The sequence below is a fragment of the Salvelinus fontinalis genome, chromosome 33, assembly GCF_029448725.1.
Source record: "Salvelinus fontinalis isolate EN_2023a chromosome 33, ASM2944872v1, whole genome shotgun sequence".
Lineage (NCBI taxonomy): Eukaryota > Metazoa > Chordata > Actinopteri > Salmoniformes > Salmonidae > Salvelinus > Salvelinus fontinalis.
Genome location: NC_074697.1, coordinates 49123697 through 49143213, shown reverse-complemented (window position 1 = coordinate 49143213; position 19517 = coordinate 49123697). Strand labels below are relative to the sequence as shown.

Below are 19517 nucleotides of genomic sequence, written 5' to 3'. Positions count from 1 at the left end.
CATATGCCTATTTAACTTTTCAAATAAAGTCACTTATGAACCTTTTTTTTAAGATGTTTGTACTACGCTGTTGGTGAGCATGACAGGTGTGGCATATGAAGAAGCTTATTAAACAACATTACGCAGGTGCACCTTGTGCTGGGGGCAATGAAAGACCACTCTAAAATGTGCTGTTTTGTCACAAAACAAAATGCAACAGATGTCTCAAGTTTTGAGGGAGCATACAATTGGCATGCTGACTGCAATAATGTTAACCAGAGCTGTTGCCAGAGAATTTAATGTTAATTTATCTTCCATAAGCTTCCTCCAACTTCGTTTTAGAGAATTTGGCAGTGCGTCCAACCGGCATCACAACCGCAGACCACGTGTAACCACGCCAGCCCAGGACATCCGGCTTCTACACCTGCAGGATCGTCTGAGACCAGCTGATGAAACTGTGGGTTTGCACAACCAAAAGATTTCTGCACAAGCTGTCAGAAGCCGTCTCAGAGAAAGTTATCTGCGTGCTTATCGTCCTCACCAGGGTCTTGACCTGACTGCAGTTTGGCGTAACCAACTAAAGTGGGCAAATGCTCACTTTCGATGACCACTGGCACGTTGGAGAAGGGTGCTCTTCAAGGATTCATCCCTGTTTCAACTGTACCAGGCAGATGGCATACAACTTGTATGGTGTCGTGTGGGAGAGCAGTTTGCTGATGTCAACGTTGTGAACAGAGTGCCCCATGGTGGCGGTGGGGTTATGGTATGGGCATAAGCTACGGATAACGAATACAATTCCATTTTATCGATGGCAATTTGAATGCACAGAGATACCGTGACAAGATCCTGAGGACCATTGTTGTACCATTCATCTGCCGGCATCACCTCATGTTTCAGCAAGATAATGCACAACCCCATGTCGCAAGGATCTGTACACAATTCCTGGAAGCTGAAAATGTCCCAGTTCTTCCATGGCCTGCATACCCACCAGACATGTCAACCATTGAGCCTGTTTGGGATGCTCTGGATCGACGATTTCCACAGTCTGTTCCAGTTCCCGCCAATATCCAGCAACTTCGCGCAGCCATTGAAGAGGATTGGGACAACATTCCAGAGGCCACAATCAACAGCCTGATCAACTCTATGCAAAGGAGATGTGTCGCGCTGCATGAGGCAAATGGTGGTCCCACCAGATAATGAATGGTATTCTGATCCATGCCCCTACCTTTTTTTAAGGTATCTGTGAACAATGCATATGTGTATTCACAGTCATGTGAAATCCATAGATTAGTGCCTAATTAATTTATTTCAATTGACTGCTTTCCTTATATGAACTGTAACTCAGTAAAATCTTTTGACATTTTTGCATGTTCTGTTTTATATTTTTGTTCAGTGTATTTGGTTGTTTGTATTTTTTTTTTTTTTTTTTTACAATTATTAGTTGTTATTGTAATTATTCCTGCTTTTTTTGTGTGAAAAGTTTGTGACGCTAAATGTTTTCATCTATCTGCCTAGGGTCTTGCTGGCTAAATCCAGCACATTTACAGAAATGTTAATTGATAATGTTCTCCCTACCAAATAAATCAATTAGTCGTTTTATTTAAAATATTTAATCTAAACCATTTGTTGAACGTCACATTGGTAGCCTAATGCGAATTAGAATTTCTGCACCTAGATGCCCCTGCGTGTACGGAGTTGAGCTCAGCACATCTATCGCCTGAACAGCGCCTTTGACGCTCATCTGTACCGCACCGCGCACCAACGCTCTCGCCAACAGCTGGAGATGGGTGAACCGCTTTCTTCAGTCACTGTTCGATGCGCAGCGGCAGAAGTGACGGAATAAGGAGCTGAAGCTTTTGTGTATATACAGGATATAGGCCTAGGCATATCACTTTAATGAAATATTTTCAGACAGGCTGTCGACTGAGATAATGTTGTGCGTTAGAGTATGTGGTCAATTTGGGGTCGTGTTCGTGCAAGGATACATTGGGAATTAAGGTTTTTAAACAAAGTGTCGGCAGAATTCAAACCAAAAGAGATGGTAAGTTGTGTGTCGACCCATAAATGAACTCATAGTGATAGATAGTCTAAACTGATATGTTACAGTATAGGCAAGCATATGTTGTATGGGTCACTGGACTGAACTGATCGAAAATTATGACTCAATGTGTATACAGCCTGTAGGCCTACTCATTAGGCTTATTAGGCCACATGGACGATTCAATAGGCTGTGTCACTCTTACATATATAAATATAGCCTATATTTTATGAATGGCATCAAAATCAAAAATGCTGCTAAATTTGCAATGCTCTCTCTGCAGTATGGATTTATCAACACCTGTTTGAAGTCGCTGGTTGTTGACAAGTTTGGCGAGGAGACATGGATGAAGCTCAGGTAACAATGTTATTAATTAACAGTGGACTCACTAACATCATATTAGACGACATGAATATCTCCTGATAATTGAATCATTGTAATAATATGTTGCGTAATTCCAGAAGGTGGCGTTAAAGGCTAGCATTGAGCCCGGCCCCTCAGCGTGAACCTATATGCTAGCTAATTGATGGATTCATTCACTGCTTTCTGTTTATTGGTCATCAATGGTATGTGTAACCTGCTGAAATGAGCTCATCGTCATCATCATCATCCTCATAATTATATGCAGAGATGAGGCCGGGGTTCAAGATACATTCTTGACATATGAAGTGTACAAAGACGACATCACCATGCAACTGGTGGCTGCGGCCTGCAAGCTACTGGGTAGGCTAATTTATCACTATTTGATCAATAACCTGCGACATCATATCAATGTAGCTCTGGACCAGTAACGATCTGCACCGGAGCTAATATATATTCTGAGAGGTGTTATAAAAGCGTACATGTCCATGCCAATCACGGTTACTTCCAGATCATGAATTATAATTCAAGTCATGGATTGAGAAATAGCTACAAAAGAATTAGGATTCATTTTAGAATAGTGAATTTCATGCACTGCATGGCTTGATTTGAAATGGAATCGAAACTCTGTTGCTGACAGGCAAAATACATGACTCAAGATGATGATACAAGTACATATAATGAATATTACATGATAGAACAAAATGTGTTTTATGTGATGTTTTACGTACATGTTGGTATTAACCTATATATTCATTAGGCCTACTTTCTTTTCTGTTCGAAGATGTTAAACCAGAGGTGGTGTTGAGACAATTTGGGGAATACTTTTTTGACTTCTGTAAACGATCTGGATACGACCACATGTTACGGACTCTGGGAGGTAACCTGTTCGAGTTTATCGAGAATCTGGATGCACTGCACAGCTACCTCGCCCTTTCTTACAAGGTATAATGTGTGTGTGGGGGGGGGGGGGGGGGGGGGGGGGTTCAAATGATTCGGTCAAGGCCTATATTATATAAGAAATCTATAGCCTACTCTATTGATATAGGTCTATATATGATAATCGATCTATAAATAGTGGACAATGGACACACGTCATATTTTGGACAGAAAAGAACTGTGTCAAATGATTTGGAAATATGCTTGCAGGAGATGAACGCGCCGTCATTTCGAGCGGAGAGGAACGGTGACGGCACGATGTTTCTTCACTATTACTCCGACCGCCAAGGCCTATGCCAAATTGTACCCGGTAATTATGCTGAATGCTGATAGATTAAATTATTGACGTTAAGAACAAATGTGTTAAACAACTTAATATACTCAATATCGTGAGATTTTAGCGTGCGTAAAAGTAGGGGCTTTGTGCGTAAAAGTGAAACGACTGTTTCCCATTTCCACAGGTATCATTGAAGCTGTAGCAAAAGACTTCTTCAACAGCGAGATAACGATGGAAATCGTCAACCAAATAGAGGAAGTAGAGAGGACAGGAAAGAAGGAGCATGTAGTATTCCTCGTCACTCAGAAACCGACATTTTCGAATGTAATGTGCAGTAACACGCTCTCACAGACACCGCCATGTTTGTCCAGAGGCCCCAGGCGCAACGCAATGCACTGGAACCCAAACAAGGAGGTAAAATCCGGGTCAGGACAGCAGATGACCCACAAATCATTGGCTTGCATCCTAAATGGCACCCTATTCTCTTGATAGTACACCACTTTTGACCAGGGCTAGGTAATAGGGTGCTATTTGCGATGCACACATAGGCTACAGAAACAAGCAGATGCCATCTCTGAGGATCTCCAAAGAATTGTCCCAAAACTATCTCAATAACCCAACCCAACACAGCCAATTTTTCCATATGGTTTAAAAGTGAACCTTTTTATGCAATTTAACCATAACACAAATTTCCTCCAATGTGTCCCTCGCCCCATCTATCAGGACATACAGAAATCTTTGCAGAGGAAACTCCAATCTCGGGGATTTTCCATGTGTAGGAACCACTGGGAGACTGTGAGGGGGCTGGTCCAGCTTGGGAATGGTAAAGCCCAAACATCTCTTATCATTCCTTTTCTAATGGATTGGCTCAGTCCGCCTCAGATATCGATAAAGCCTGTCTATTCCATCTTGCTTGTCTTGACATCTCTAAGCTTGATGTCCTTACTATCATTAATAGATGTTTACTTCAATCATAGGCAAACTCTTGAGAGGATTTGAGCCAGTCTACCCGAAGAACCTTTGCATCGACCTGAAGACATTTTGCAATGCCTTTCCCTTCCATATAGTGTTCGACAAGGAGGTACAAAAGTATTATCTCCCAGATTCCCTCTTAATACCAAGAGGGAATCTGGGAGATAATACAGAAACACACACATCCCCCCTCCATATATATATATATTTGGATCAGCCTAAAAAAAAATTAATTTTTTTTTGTAAATTTGTTTGGTTTTCTCAATTGAAAAAAAAACAACATTTGTTGAAACCAAATATATTATTCAATGCCAACTGTTACAAATTTTCCCCCATTGGTTTAAGCCGAATATATAACATAAATACAAACTAAATGGCTACAACCCATTTTTTTATGTTGTACCAAGTGGATTTTTCACTTTGGAGTTACCTATCCATATGTCTTCAATTGGGTTACAATTAAATCAGTTTCCTGTTAATCAAGATATCAAGATGGTTCCATAACATGAAATAATGACTCCAAAACACTTTCTTTCCGTAAGAATTTCACATGAACTGGTTACCAATATTGTAACCAAATGGTGACCGTCTCATCAATTGAAACCTTTCCAGGCTCTTTAGAGTCACAGTACTTACATAGATATCATAGAAAGAGAAGTGTCAACATTGTTCAACTTCATATTCATCATCTCCAGCACCACCCCAACATGTGAAAACAGCACGATTTTATATTTTGTAGTGAAAAAAAATATAGGAAGTTGAGTGTTTCCAATAATGTCATCGGTGTGCATCATGGGATTTTAACCAATCATGAGGAGGCATTGCCTACTTATTGCCTGTTAATTGTCTACTAATTGGTTGATGATGTCATTGGAAACACTTACCTTCTATCTTTTTAACTTCAAAACATAGAAATGTGCCATTTTCACATATGTTGATGTTGGGGTGGTCCTGGAGATGATGAATATGAAGTTACATTTTTTTTTCCTTTAAGATTCAGTGCTGGCAGTGAACATATAATCATAAAAAAAATTGGAATGACATTCACTCTCACAGGTGGCCAAAAATAACAAACTGAAAGCCACGCCCCCAGTAGGCCATTCCTCCAACTCTTCTGATAGGCTGCCACTGCTACATTGCACCCACCGCTATGTGGTGTTGATAGCAATTTATAAGCTTTCATTAAAAAAAATAAAAAATCACATAATCTGTCAAATCCCTTATTTGATTCATACAAATTGAATAGAACAGGTTGAACGAACCAAAGCGCAATTTTGGATCATGTCAATCAGAAAAAGCACTTCAGATGAACAACAGTGCCGTCCCACTTTTTAGAGCGTGGTTTAGTAATGCCAGATAATCACTGGGATGTTTTCCTGGACACAGATTAGGCCTAGTCATGGGCTAAAAAGCATTCTCAATGGGGAATCTCAATTAGAAGTGCTTCTTAGTCCAGGACTGAGTTTAATATGTGTCCAGAAACGGACCCTTTATGTAGATATGAATTGTAATCTTAATACCTGGAGTAAGGCTGCTGAAGTGCACTGCTTTTGACCAGAGCCCTATTGACCCTTGTTAAATGTAGTGCACTGCAGTATATAGGGAGTATGGTGACATTTGGGACCCAGCCTGAATCTCTGCTCCCTGGTCCGACCCCTGCAGCTGATGGTGAGACAGGCAGGGGTGAACATCCAGAAGATCGTCCCCGGGCTGCAGACCATGAGCATTCACCTGGACCAGTACTTCAGTATCGTCCACCCCGAGGTCACCTTCACCATCTCCAGCATCAGGAAGTTCATCAACAGCCACTTTGTCCTGCAGACGCGACGGGACATGATGCCCGAGGCCTGGAGGGATAGACCCATGCTGGAGCTCAGAGGTGGAATGAATGAACGAACGGATGAATTAATGAATGAGCGGATGAATGAGCGGAGGAAGTAATGAAAAAATGGATGGATGAACGGATGAATGCATGGATGGATAATAGAAGGAAGGAAGAAATACATGAATGCTTTATTTGCAATTGAGTCATGCCACTTATGCAACCTATCCCACCATAACCATTTAACAGAAACACACACATCCCCCCCTCCATTTAATTTCCCCCCATTCACTCTCTTTATCTCCACCCCTTACTCCCCTGTTCCCAGGTCAGATGTTGTGGATGGAGTCTCTGCAGTGCATGCTGTACCAGGCCTCCCCTTTGCTGCGAAGCCTCCACGAGCTGGAGGAGCGGAGCATGCACATCTCTGACATCGCCCCTCACGACGTCACGCGGGACCTCATCCTGCTCAACCAGCAGCGGCTGGCCGAGATGGAGCTCTCCAACCAGCTGGAGAGGAAGAAGGAGGAGCTCCGACATCTGTCCCAGCATCTGGAGGAGGAGAGGACCAAGACGGAGAACCTGCTGTACGCCATGCTGCCCAAACATGTGGCCAACCAGCTGAAGGAGGGGAAGAGAGTGGAAGCAGGTGAATGACACAGGGAGAGGAGAGATGGGGAGAGTAGAATAGAGGAGAGGAAAGGTGCAGAGACGCGAGTTGAGGAGAGAAGAGGAAAGGAGGGGTGGGGGGAGGGAAGAAGTGGAGAGGAGATATGGGGAGAGGAGAGGAGAGTAGGGGAGAAAAGGTGAGGAAAGGAGAGAAGGGAAGAAAGTAGAGAAGATGAGAGTAAAAAAGAGGAGTGAAAAGAAAATAATTGGTGAGAGGATTGGTGGTGTGTGAAATGTCCTAGTAGGGCCAAAAACCCCTTTGCCAATTCCTGTACACAGTAGCCTATGCCTCCCTTGCTCTAACACACAACAGACAGTAGAGATGTACAGAGTGGAATTGGGGGGGGGGGGGGTTTGAAGGATATTTCCCTGCCTTGCTGCAGTGTATTACATATTTAATGACGGCATGAATTACAGATTGAAACAGCACCACGACAGACACAGCCAGCGGCTCCCAGACACATCTGTCTTTGAAGCACAGACCACAGACAGACAGACAAACAAACATAGGCGCAGACAGACGGACACAGCCAGCCAGAATGACAGACAGACATACAGAGATACAAACAGACAAACTCCCCAGCATGAACAGCACACACACATGCGCACACACATAATTGATTGATACGAATCAACAGGCCCCGCTACACGTGGTTTAAGTATTAAGCAGAATAACTCGTTTTCACTATTGTTCTCGACATTGTTAAAGGACTGAAACAGTGGTATATTTATGGAAATGGCCATATGGTCGGTTGTGGTTATGTTTGCTCTGAAGGAGAGTTCAAGGAGTGTACCATCCTCTTCAGTGATGTGGTCACCTTCACCGACATCTGCTCGGAGTGTGAGCCCATCCAGATCGTCAACATGCTCAACTCCATGTACCTCAAGTTCGACCGGCTCACCACAGTACACACAGTTTACAAGGTAACATGACATTTGTCAGATAGGCTAAACATTTATCATTCATCATTGAAACATCGTGCAAATTATTCTACATATCCATCTACTCATCCATCTAGACCAGGCAGCCTGGGATAGCCATTCCAGTACTTTACTCATCGATATCAATCTGCCTGTGGTTGTGTCTGCATCAGGTGGAGACCATAGGTGATGCCTACATGGTGGTAGGTGGCGTGCCCATCCCGGTGTCCAGCCATGCTGAGAGGGTGGCCAACTTTGCCCTGGGCATGATCATAGCAGCTCGGGAGGTCATCAACCCCATCACAGGGGGGCCTATCCAGGTGAGACTCACAGATGGCTGGTGTGTTTGAATGCTGGATTGACTTTCCCCAATATTTTTGTAACATCATTGATCCAAATCTAAAGGGTTGTATTTCCCTGCCCCTGTCTTTCTTTTTTGAGCTGATCTTTCTCAGTTCTCCTGATAGTTTATTATCACAATACCTCTCTCTGTGTCTGAGACTGGTCTAGTGGGTAACGCAGCTGCCAGCAGCACATAAAGGTAGAAGTCCCCCAGTGTGGATACGAATCCTTCCACTACTCAATGCTCATTTCCACCTATTTCTGTCTCAATAAAGTAGAAATATCCCACAAAATATATTTTAAAAAACAAACAATACCTCTCTGCTGTAGATCCGGGTGGGTGTACACAGCGGGCCGGTTCTAGCTGGTGTGGTGGGGGAGAAGATGCCTCGGTACTGCCTGTTCGGAGACACAGTAAACACGGCGTCTCGCATGGAGAGCCACGGCCTCCCCAACAAGATCCACCTCAGCCCCAGTGTTTACCTGTAAGACCTCAGCTCATGTCACATGACTGAACTGCAGGGAATGAAATCAATCAAGCAGTCGATCAAGAAAGCAAGCCAGCAATTTTATTTAGAAAGCCCTTTTTACATCAACTGTTGTCAAAAGTGCTTGATTATTGGTTGGTCAGTTGGTTGGATGATGGATTGATTTATTAATTGAGTGCTTGGTTGGTTGAGCCCATAGGGCTCTGTTCAAAAGTAGTGCACTATATAAGGAAAAGGGTTCCATTTGGGATGCAGGCTTTGTTTTTATATGTCTTCCTCCTCCAGGGTTCTGAAAGACAAGGGCTTCATGTTCCAGGAGCGAGGGGAGATCGATGTGAAGGGGAAAGGCAGGATGTCCACCTACTTCCTGGAAGGGAACCTGACCGTCACGGAGCACGAGCTCATGGGCCGTTCAGTTAAGGAGGCCGACTCGGGCCGTGCGTCTGTCCAGTCGGCACGGGACTGCAACACAGAGGCAGCCCTGTACAGACCGGGTAAACAAGGTTCACCTGTCTGTCTGCCTCTCAGCTACTAAAAATACACAGTACACCTGAGAAAATGTCTTAGATGTGTGTCTCACCTTGTTGCACCTTAATTCTGTGTCTAATTCTTTGAGGTAGCTCAGCCTCAGTGTGCATTATCTCAACAGGTTTTCTGTTCCCCGATATATTTATGGCGCATTTAGCCATAATCACCACAGAGACAAACACTAACCCCATTCTAGCGTCCCTCTCATGGCTGTGCTATATTGTTAATGCCTCACTCTAAAGCTAGACCTCTTTGTTGTACTCTATAATCCCACAGCCATCCAGAGGGTGCAAAGTGAGGACAGGAATCCTGCAGTGCCCATGGAGTATGGAGACGGCCTGACCGACCCGCCGCCCTCAGTCCAGCTCACTGACCCCCAGCCACAAGCCAGAGCCAAGAGCCTCAAAGGTGCCTCCTCCTCTTTCTTTTATTCGATCATTCGTTCCTTCTTTCTTTCTTTTTATTGAATGATATTCTTTAATATGTACATTTTATTTAAGTATTATATTCGTAGTATCTTGCATTCTTTATCTTTTTCTAAGATGATCTTTAAGTCACAGGTAAAAGACATTTCTTTTACATTTCTCCTATTCGTTACCTCCATTGCCTTCCACTCAAGCCTGCAGTGGTGACTCTCGGGAGGTGTGTGTGTTTCACAGGAAAACCTCGGGACTCAGAGAGCTACGGCAGTCTCTACAGTGACAACAAGTCAGTGGAGGGAGGTCTCCTCAACCCAGACCACCAGCTGTCCCAGAGTCCCACTCCCATAGAGGCTGAGGCTCCTCCTTCCACCAAACACATCCGGACCAGTTTCTGTGTTGTCCTCTGAGCTGTTGTAGTACTATCCAGACTAGTCACTGTAGACCCGTTTATACCTGGTGCTAACACATACGTCCTTGCTCCTGATCTTGTCATCATTCTGATTGTGCCCACATTTTAGCTGTTGCATCTACACATGATAAGAGACACATAGTAAAATGTGTCTCTTGTCCTTGTGACCAGATTTCCTGGTCCCTCCCGGTATGCAATACAATAATTTAAGACACATGTTGATAAGTCAATGGTGCCAACTGTCAATGATATTAGAGGGAGGGATAATGATGATTTAATACGTTTTACTGTCCAGATCCGCCTAAGATATTCATACACAATGCATCCCTAACTACCTCCAGAGGTTGTCAGGAGCATCAGATCACAATACATATTCTAATCGTCTACACCTGTCTAAAAAGGCGGGCACAATTCGAATGTGGACAAGATCTGGCAAAGGACGCATGTTAGCACCAGGTATAAACTGAGCTCAAGTGACCCACCCATTCAATTGGATCATAACTGCTGGAAAATAGGACATTCAATTAAATTGGACTCTCTCTGCTGATGAGCCTATACTCTGAGACTACAGTGTTTTATGAATATTGAAATTACAGTGTCTATGGTCATCTTGCTAATGTTTCATTGAATGTGATCTCTCCCCCAGAGCACTGCTATCTATGTGATATATAGAAGTCAACTGTAACCAGACTAGTACCTCTGGTCCAGGGCACTATGAACCAAGATGGCGGAGCAGTAAGACGTGTTTGTCAGACAAGTACCTCTGGTCCAGGGCACTATGAACCAAGATGGCAGAGCAGTAAGACGTGTTTGTCAGACAAGTACCTCTGGTCCAGGGCACTATGAACCAAGATGGCGGAGCAGTAAGACGTGTTTGTCAGACTAGTACCTCTGGTCCAGGGCACTATGAACCAAGACGGCGGAGCAGTAAGACGTGTTTGTTTCCGTCCTTGTAAATATTGTCTTTTTCTTTCTTTTTTTTGGTATATATTTCATTATATTTCAATCTCTTTTTTCCATTTTTTTCGAATTAAATATACCTTCTTGCAACCCGCCTCACCCAATGTGGTACGGATCTGCTAATTTTTAGACCTTATAACTGGAACCTTCATCAGCAGCCAGCAAGTTAATAAGCTACTAGCTTTTTAGTCATTGTTAGCCACTGCTAGCGGTCATTATCTTTAGCTCGGACTCCAGCCGCTTTAGCCCGGATAGCCTGGATAATACCTGCCAGTCTGCACAGCACGATATCAGCCCTGAGCACATCGGACTGCTTTTTTCCTTCACTACATCACCGGATTCCTGCCGCAAGCTCTGGACTATTACACCGGATCTTCGCAGCTAGCTAGTTGTTACCGAGTGGCTATTGTGGCTAACGCCCTTTTCCAGAAGCATGCACCAGCTAGCCTCGAGCTAGTCTCGAGCTAGGCCCATGTCCCGGCTAACAAACGAAGTACACCAACTACAATACCTCTCTTGCCAATTGGCCTGGACCCTTTGTCCAAGCCCCGCCGATCCGTCACGACTGGTCTGCTGACGTAATTCGGCCGATGTGCTCTCAACCGGCCTCTGTGTCGTGGATGTTGGTGTTGATCTATCTGCTAGCCCCGACCTGCTAGCTTCCTGAACGCCGTGTCTCCCACACGCCTTGCGTAGGAATCTACTACCGAACGACTTCCTGTTTCATCTTTGCTGCTCATTGGACCCTATGATCACTCGGCTACACAGCTGATGTCTACTGGACTGTTCATTAACACGATACTTCATTTTGTTTATCTGTCGGCCCTAGCCTCGAACTCAGGCTCTGTATGTAGCTAACTGACACTCTCTGCCCATTCATCGCCATTTACCCGTTGTTGTTGTCCTAGCTGTTTACCCGTTGTTGTCTTAGCTCTCCCAATCAACACATGTGATTGCTTTATGCCTTTCTCTAATGTCAATATGCCGTGTATACTGTTGTTTAGGGCAGCGCTCATTGTTTTATTTTACTGCGGAGCCCCTAGTCCTGCTCAACATGCCTCAGATAGCCCCCTTGTCTCACCCCCCACACAAGAGGAGACCGCACCTAGCTTAACTGACGCCTCCAGAGATGAAACCATTGTCACTCAGTGCCTAGGTTTACCCCCCACTGTACTCACACCCTAACATACCCTTGTCTGTACACTATGCCCTGAATCTATTCTACCACGCCCAGCAATCTGCTCCTTTTATTCTCTGTTCCCAAAGCACTAGACTGCCAGTTCTTATAGCCTTTAGCCGTACCCTCATCCCAGTCCTCTTCTGTTCCTCTGGTGATGTAGAGGTTAACTCAGGCCCTGTGTGTCCCCAGGCGCTCTCATTTGTTGACTTCTGCAACCGTAAAAGCCTTGGATTCATGCATGTTAACATCAGGAGCCTCCTCCCTAAGTTTGCTTTATTCACTGCTTTAGCACACTCCGCCAACCCTGATGTCCTAGCCATGTCTGAATCCTGGCTTAGGAAGGCCACCAAAAATTCTGAAATTTCCATCCCCAATTACAACATTTTACGTCAAGACAGAACTGCTGAAGGGGGCGGAAATGCAATCTACTGTAGAGATAGCCTGCAGAGTTCTGTCATACTATCCAGGTCTATGCCCAAACAGTTCAAGCTTCTACTTTTAAAGATCCGTCTCTCCAGAAATAAGTCCCTCACTGTTGCCGCTTGTTATAGACCCCCCACAGCTCCCAGCTGTGCCCTGGACACCATATGTGACATCAGCTGATGTAAGAAGGGCTTTATAAATAAATTTGATTGACATGTGAATTGATTGCCATCCCATCTATCGTCAGAGTTCATACTGCTAGGTGACCTAAATTGGGATATGCTTAACACCCCGGCCGTCCTACAATCTAAACTAGATGCCCCCAATCTCACACAAATTATCAAGGAACCTACCAGGTACAACCCCAAATCCGTAAACATGAGCACCCTCATAGATATTATCCTGACCAACCTGTTTTCTCATTACACCTCTGCTGTTTTCAACCAGGATCTCAGCAATCACTACCTCATTGCGTGCGTCCGTTATGGGTCTGCGGTCAAAAGACCACCCCTCATCACTGTCAATCACTCCCTAAAAGACTTCTGCGAGCAGGCCTTTCTAATCGACCTGGCCCGGGTATCCTGAAAGGATATTGACCTCATCCCGTCAGTAGAGGATGCCTGGTTATTCTTTAAAAGTGCTTTCCTCACCATCTTAAATAAGCATGCCCCTTTCAAAAAATGTAGAACTATGAACAGATATAGCCATTGGTTCACTCCGGACTTGACTGCCTTTGACCAGCACAAAAACACCCTGAGGTGTACTGCACTAGCTTCGAATAGTCCCCACGAAATGCAACTTTTCAGGGTAGTCAAGAACCAATACACACAGTCAGTTAGGAAAGCAAAGGCAGCTTTTTCAAACAGAAATGTGCATCCTGCAGCACTAATTCCAAAAAGTTTTGGGACACTGTAAAGTCCATGGAGAATAAGAGTACCTCCTCCCAGCTGCCCACTGCACTGAGACTAGAAAACACTGTTACCACCGATAAATCCATGATAATCGAGAATTTCAATAAGCATTTCTCTATGGCTGGCCATGTTCTCCACCTGGCTACCCCAACCCCTGCCAACAGCTCTGCACCCCCCGCAGCAACTGGTAGGTATATTTCACTGGTCATCCCCAAAGCCAACACCTACTTTGGCCGCCTTTCCTTCCAGTTCTCTGCTGCCAATGACTGGAACGAATTGCAAAAATCACTGAAGTTGGAGACTTACATCTCCCTCACTAACGTTAAGCATCAGCTGTCAAAGCAGTTTACCGATCGCTGCAGCTGCACACAGCCCATCTGTAAATAGCCCATCCAACCAACTACCTACCTCATCCCCATATTTGTTTTTCTGATCTTTTGCACACCAGTATTTCTACTTGCACATCCTCAATCTGCACATATATCACTCCAGTGTAAATTGCTAAATTGTAATTATTTCCCCACTACGGCCTATTTATTGCCTTACCTCCCTAATCTTACTTCATTTGCACACACTGTATACAGATTTTTCTATTGTGCTATTTACTGTACGTTTGTTTATCCATGTGTAACTGTGTTGTTGTTTTGTCACACTGCTTTGCTTCATCTTGACCAGGTCACAGTTGTAAATGAGAACTTGTTCTCAACTGGCCTACCTGGTTAAATAAAGGTGAAATAAAAATAAAAAAAATAGTGTGCATAGGTAACTCGTTGTCGTTGTGTGATGGGACCAGAGCTACCAGACTGCAGGGTGAACGTATACCAGACCTGTGTTCAAATAATATTTAAGGCATTTCAATTACTTTCAAAGACATTTCAAAGTGAGTATTTTATAATTTATTTTAATTTTCAATACAAATAGTTGAATATTGGAATGAATATGGAAATGCTGGAAATACACATGGCATGTATTTGAAAAATACTCAAATATTCAAATCCATGCAAATCCACTCGGGAGCCCCTATTTATAGGAAGTTATTTGAAAATACTTCAATTAGAAGTAGCTGATTTGGCAACATTTTTTAAAAAATACTAAAATGCACAGAAAATTAGTATTTAAATAACAAAGAGTGTGCAAAGCTGTCATCAAGGCAAAGGGTGGCTACTTTGAAGAATCTAAAATCTATTTTGATTTGTTTAACACTTTTTTGGTTACTACATGATTCCATATGTGTAATGTCATAGTTTGATGTCTTCACTATTATTATACCGTGTAGAAAATAGTCAAAATAAAGAAAACCTTTGAATGAGTAGGTGTGTCCAAACTTTTGACTCGTACTGTGTATATATATATATATGAGTAATAGACATACTACGGTTGTCCATTTACATACATATCATTTGTATTTCCTGATGAGGTATTTGACAGTCCTGTGCCAATATTATATTGTCTATGAAGTTTTAATGCGTTAAAAAAGAAATGTAGCCTCCTATTAATGTTTTTTTAAACAGTTGAAGACTATGTTTAAGCCTAAAATATTAAAATACCCAAGCAATAAGATTATATTATGAAAAAGTCAATCATGTGTGTAAATATTATATCTAGAAAAAGAATGAACAAACCTTAACATTTATAATAAGACTGAAATATTTAATAAAGACAAAAGGATATTTAAAGTTAGACAAAATAAGTAAGTACTTATTGACTATTTACAAATGAGATAATGTATGATATAGTCCTACTTTTCATTTCAGCAGAACCAAAGCAGATAAAATAACTTGCACTGGGAATTAATTTACTTCATTTACTGTACATGAATACCAAGGAAAAGAAGGGACAATATTAATTTTGAGAGAATAAAATAATATCTGTAAAAAGGAACAGCCTGGTTCTAATGAATTTGTGTTCTCTCTGTCTTGACCCAATGCAAAATATTGATAGGCCAATAGATTTTTTTCTCAAAGGCACCCTACATTACATAGTTAAGAAGGACAAGTGATGACCCTGAAATTCACCAAGAGGCTGCATGCCCATTGTTCTGGAAAAAAGAGACCACACTGTCACTAAAACGATCGTCACCTGCAGCGTTCTCAAGGTTCCGATTGACACGATGGGCTGCAGGGCCGGACATCTGATCCGCGGAGGGAGTGTTGTGTTTGTGTTGCAACAGAGGGAGCGCTGGCGGCTCATCACTGACTACCGGGCGTTGGATCACCTCCGCCGTATGGAAACGACACCTGTAACCGGAGTCTCCGTGTGTGGAGTTCGGGTCAGGTGCGATAAAATCAATCTTCTGGCTGACCTAAAAAAACATGTTAGCTGACACTCTGCCTTAGATACTGTTTGTGTGACAGGCCCATTTATATAGGCCTAACTCCCTGCTCTTCACATATTGATGGGCTATAGATTAAATATTGTCCCGCCACCTGTCGCCATCCATCTTCACTTTACGAATCCGTCTCCGCAATCGCATCCACATCTGGCAGATGGTTGGCCAGAACTGGTCGGTTGGTGTAGATGTTATCCACGGGCAGAAGAAATGTGACCGTCTTTACTTTGGTCCTGCAAAATAAGAGGGAATGAATAGCAACCTAAGCGATATTCTACATTTAGTTTTAAATTAGGTTATATAAAGTTCTGGTGAGGTTGGATGAGAAGGCCCACTGGGCCTCTCACCTGTTTTTGTGCACATATTCTTGGAGAAATAACCTGTTGGTTAACTTCTTTGCAGTGGTGCTGAACTCGTCTCGCGTGGAATTCCCGAAGACGGATGGGGCCCTTCCATGGACTTCCTCGTGAAGTTGACCCCAACTTGAGTTACTTCCTTTCGCAACCTCTCTATTCTTCGACACCCTATCTTCGCTCTCACTCTTCCTGATTACACTTGGCATGTTGGAGGCGATTGAGTATCTCCGGACAGTCATTACAATGTTCTCTGTGAAATAAATAAACCAAATTGATCAGATTATTTTGTTCAAACTAGGCCCATCTTTATTAAATAGCCTAATTTCAAACAATGTTGATATATTACAATTGTTTGCTTTATCTTGCTGCTAAAAACGAAAAAAAAATGCCGTTACAACATAATAGCCTAATAGTGCGACTTTACCCTTGTATTGCCGCTCGAGTGCGGGCGCGGACGCATTTCGTCTCAGGTTCATGTGGGATGGGTTGTCGTCAGCCCCGGTCCTGGGCTGTCCTGCCGGTGAATACGGATTCGGTTCCCCTTGCTCAGTCCCAATCGTCGGCTGACCGATTTCCCCCCTTAGCACACTGTTCTCGGTCTCGAGCTTCTTGATTTCGTTGCTCATCTCCATGATCACCCGCGCGAGGCTCCGGCTGCTCTCCATGGTGCTGGAATTCCGCTGCCAGAACCACGGCTTCCCATACAACCGCGACTCGTGCAAGAGGAGCTCGCTTTGCTGGGGTTTTAACATGCTGTCTGTACTAGCTCTCTGCCAGTCTCTGTCTGTGTCTCTTAATCTCAATCTAGATCTTGTGCAAAAACGATTATGTCGCCTTTCACCACATATACAGCCGAAAGGGCTCGGGTGATCAGCCATCTGCAATGTTTTATTAATTGGCGCGGGGTGTCGTGTTTCAGGAAAAGCATGCTGCGGAATGAACAATGGACAAGGAGGTGAAATCCTTGGTCCGAACATTTCAGCAAAGCAGGTAAACTATAATATCCTGTTGTCTTGAATTAAACGTAGGCTAGACCATTGTGTGAATCTGATCACGAGGCAGATTACAATTGTACCCTGGGGCAAATTATGTGTATATCCTTCCCACCACCCACAACACCTAAAATATTAATTAGCTCTGTCAACAAATAGCAACTATTAATCTAGGGTGGAAAAATAACCTGCAGACACGTTATAGTTGCTCTCTTTTATTGAATGAAACGCCTCAATAAAAAGTTGTCATAAATGGACGAGAAGGTTCTATTAGGCTACTATAGGTTTTGATGGGTTTAGGTCGGATGACATCAGGTTCTTTTACCTGTTACCAGAGAGACTGCAGTCGCCAGAACCAAACGAAACATTACACGTTTACACATTGCAGCACGTGCACAGCAAAGTAGACACATGCTCATGTGATATCGCTCACAACAGGTTGGTTGTCACAGGTTGGTTGGGTCCCATTGTGATAATAAATATGAAACAAAAAATACACGGTTATCACTCACGTTCATTAATAGCCTGAGAAGTCGCCCGACGACCTTTTTAGGCTGCTCAAGTACTTTATATATATTGTTTCTGATATTGCTATGTAGCCCAGGCTGTTGTCTCTTCCCTACTATATACGACGTGTGAATTAAAACATTTTTATGCTCTTTTATATATTCCTATGGGTTGCCTTCCTATTCGCCAGGCTCTAATTAACTATCTGCTACATGACTTCAAGAAGGCATAAGGCCGAAAGTATGCTCAGTTTATCTTCTTTTTTTTAAATCAGCACCTTGCACTTTCTTTTTTTGTATTCTTATGAGCATTGACTACATTAATTATATTATTTTTGTATTTCGGCCTCCTTTGGTCTAATTTATTTATTTCAATTGACTGATTTCCTTATATTAACTGTAACTCCGTGAAATTGTTGGAATTGTTGCATGTTGCGTTTATATTTTTTGTTCAGTGTATTTGCTATTTTCTCATCCAATGTGAGAAAAGTGCACGGATCTTTATTACATGGTCCCAGCCATTAACAGGTGAGAGACAGTAGCTGTGCGTGGGTAAAATCACTGGGGAGCCAGAAAAAAAGCCCTATTATAACCTATTTGGTGTGATAATTGCGTTGTTTGCTCTACAACCTGTTCATTCATATGCCTTGCGACGGTGATGTATAGGCCTAAAGGCCGAGACGATGCGATGACACAGTGGCAGAATAAATTCACAAAACCGGATAGCAGCCTCTGTCAGGTTCAGTCCACAAACCATATTGCATGTAACAGACATTAGCATTCTACTAGCTACATATTGAACTTCCATCCTCTCAGGCCAGGGGCACTAAAATGTATGAATTAATGGCTGGATCAGAATGGCCTTTATAATCATTGATCAGTACGGAGAATTAAGTAAAACCAAATATCTATCTTCATCCGTGGCTAATTTAGGAAAGGGCCAACTTTAGGTAGCTAGCTAGCCACCGGAGGACAACAAAAACACAATGAGACACAACAATTCAAGTCGTTTCTGTCAATGATGTATGCTAGTGCTCTCAATGCTTTTTGATAGGAGTGACGCTGGCTTCCCTTGACGAATTTTTAGGGTTTACAAGGACCTTCACACTTTTTGGGGCTTGCTCAGTTTAGCCATTTTTGAAATATTTGTTTTTATCAAGGGAGGCCAAATGCTAGCTGGCTTCCCTTGCGTCCCATTCAATTCTACTGGTGGCAACAATGTCATACTCGTTTGGACCAGACAGCATCATATTGACGGCCTACATGTAGAGACGGAGGGGCGCTGTTTCACTCGCTTGAATGCTTTCTCTGGTGAGATACATTCAGCCTCTTGCCAATTGAAGGAAAATTCTTCTTCATCTTTTTTTTCTTGGTATTATTATTATATTTTTTTAATTGGTATAGAATTAGATTGATCCCCTCTGTCGAAGACGCTTGGACCTTTTAAAAATAGATAATTTTTTTGGGAAGCCCGGCTTCCCATGGCATTCATGAATACACGCCACTGGTGAAGGATTGTTTTTGTTGTTGTAGGCAACAATTTTCCTTGAAACAGACCGACAGGTCAATATTGTTTCAAAAAAATCTTACTACCACTATGGTATCAGATATTCTAGAATTTTGGCAACATCATGGACACAAGCTGGTTGAAGCTGTCTCCACGTTATTTTAACTCAGGCTATTGGACTTGCAAC

General features: G+C 43.0%; 2 protein-coding genes across 3 annotated transcripts; one reads left to right on the top strand and one right to left on the bottom strand.

The window, feature by feature from the left end:
• Positions 1-1739: 1739 nt before the first annotated feature.
• LOC129832456 (guanylate cyclase soluble subunit beta-2-like) lies at positions 1740-14950 on the top strand. The gene is made up of 16 exons (XM_055896533.1): positions 1740-2020; positions 2301-2374; positions 2646-2740; positions 3162-3322; positions 3527-3626; positions 3778-4007; positions 4317-4416; positions 4571-4674; positions 6228-6444; positions 6716-7036; positions 7832-7980; positions 8151-8297; positions 8650-8804; positions 9093-9301; positions 9612-9743; positions 9995-14950. Exons 1-16 carry the CDS (start codon positions 1928-1930, stop codon positions 10162-10164), a joined length of 2457 nt encoding a protein of 818 aa, XP_055752508.1. The 5' UTR covers positions 1740-1927; the 3' UTR covers positions 10165-14950.
• LOC129832457 (uncharacterized) lies at positions 14875-17570 on the bottom strand. 2 transcript variants are annotated; one of them, XM_055896535.1, is made up of 3 exons: positions 16750-17570; positions 16350-16575; positions 14875-16202 (listed from the first exon to the last, which is right to left on the bottom strand). In XM_055896535.1, exons 1-3 carry the CDS (start codon positions 17300-17302, stop codon positions 16088-16090), a joined length of 894 nt encoding a protein of 297 aa, XP_055752510.1. In that variant the 5' UTR covers positions 17303-17570; the 3' UTR covers positions 14875-16087. The 2 variants fall into 2 exon arrangements, with proteins under 2 accessions (XP_055752510.1, XP_055752509.1); XM_055896534.1 differs by having other exon boundaries at positions 16317-16575; positions 16750-17566.
• Positions 17571-19517: the final 1947 nt, after the last annotated feature.

Excerpts from the sequence above, each read along its gene's own strand:
- LOC129832456 (XM_055896533.1), top strand. The coding sequence starts at position 1,928 with ATGTGGTCAATTTGGGGTCGTGTTCGTGCAAGGATACATTGGGAATTA. Across the intron at positions 2,021-2,300 it reads AATTCAAACCAAAAGAGATG|TATGGATTTATCAACACCTG; the intron begins GTAAGTTGTGTG and ends CTCTCTCTGCAG. Across the intron at positions 3,627-3,777 it reads CCTATGCCAAATTGTACCCG|GTATCATTGAAGCTGTAGCA; the intron begins GTAATTATGCTG and ends CCATTTCCACAG.
- LOC129832457 (XM_055896534.1), bottom strand. The coding sequence starts at position 17,302 with ATGTTCGGACCAAGGATTTCACCTCCTTGTCCATTGTTCATTCCGCAG. Across the intron at positions 16,576-16,749 it reads ACTCGAGCGGCAATACAAGG|AGAACATTGTAATGACTGTC; the intron begins GTAAAGTCGCAC and ends TTTATTTCACAG. Across the intron at positions 16,203-16,316 it reads GAATATGTGCACAAAAACAG|GACCAAAGTAAAGACGGTCA; the intron begins GTGAGAGGCCCA and ends CTTATTTTGCAG.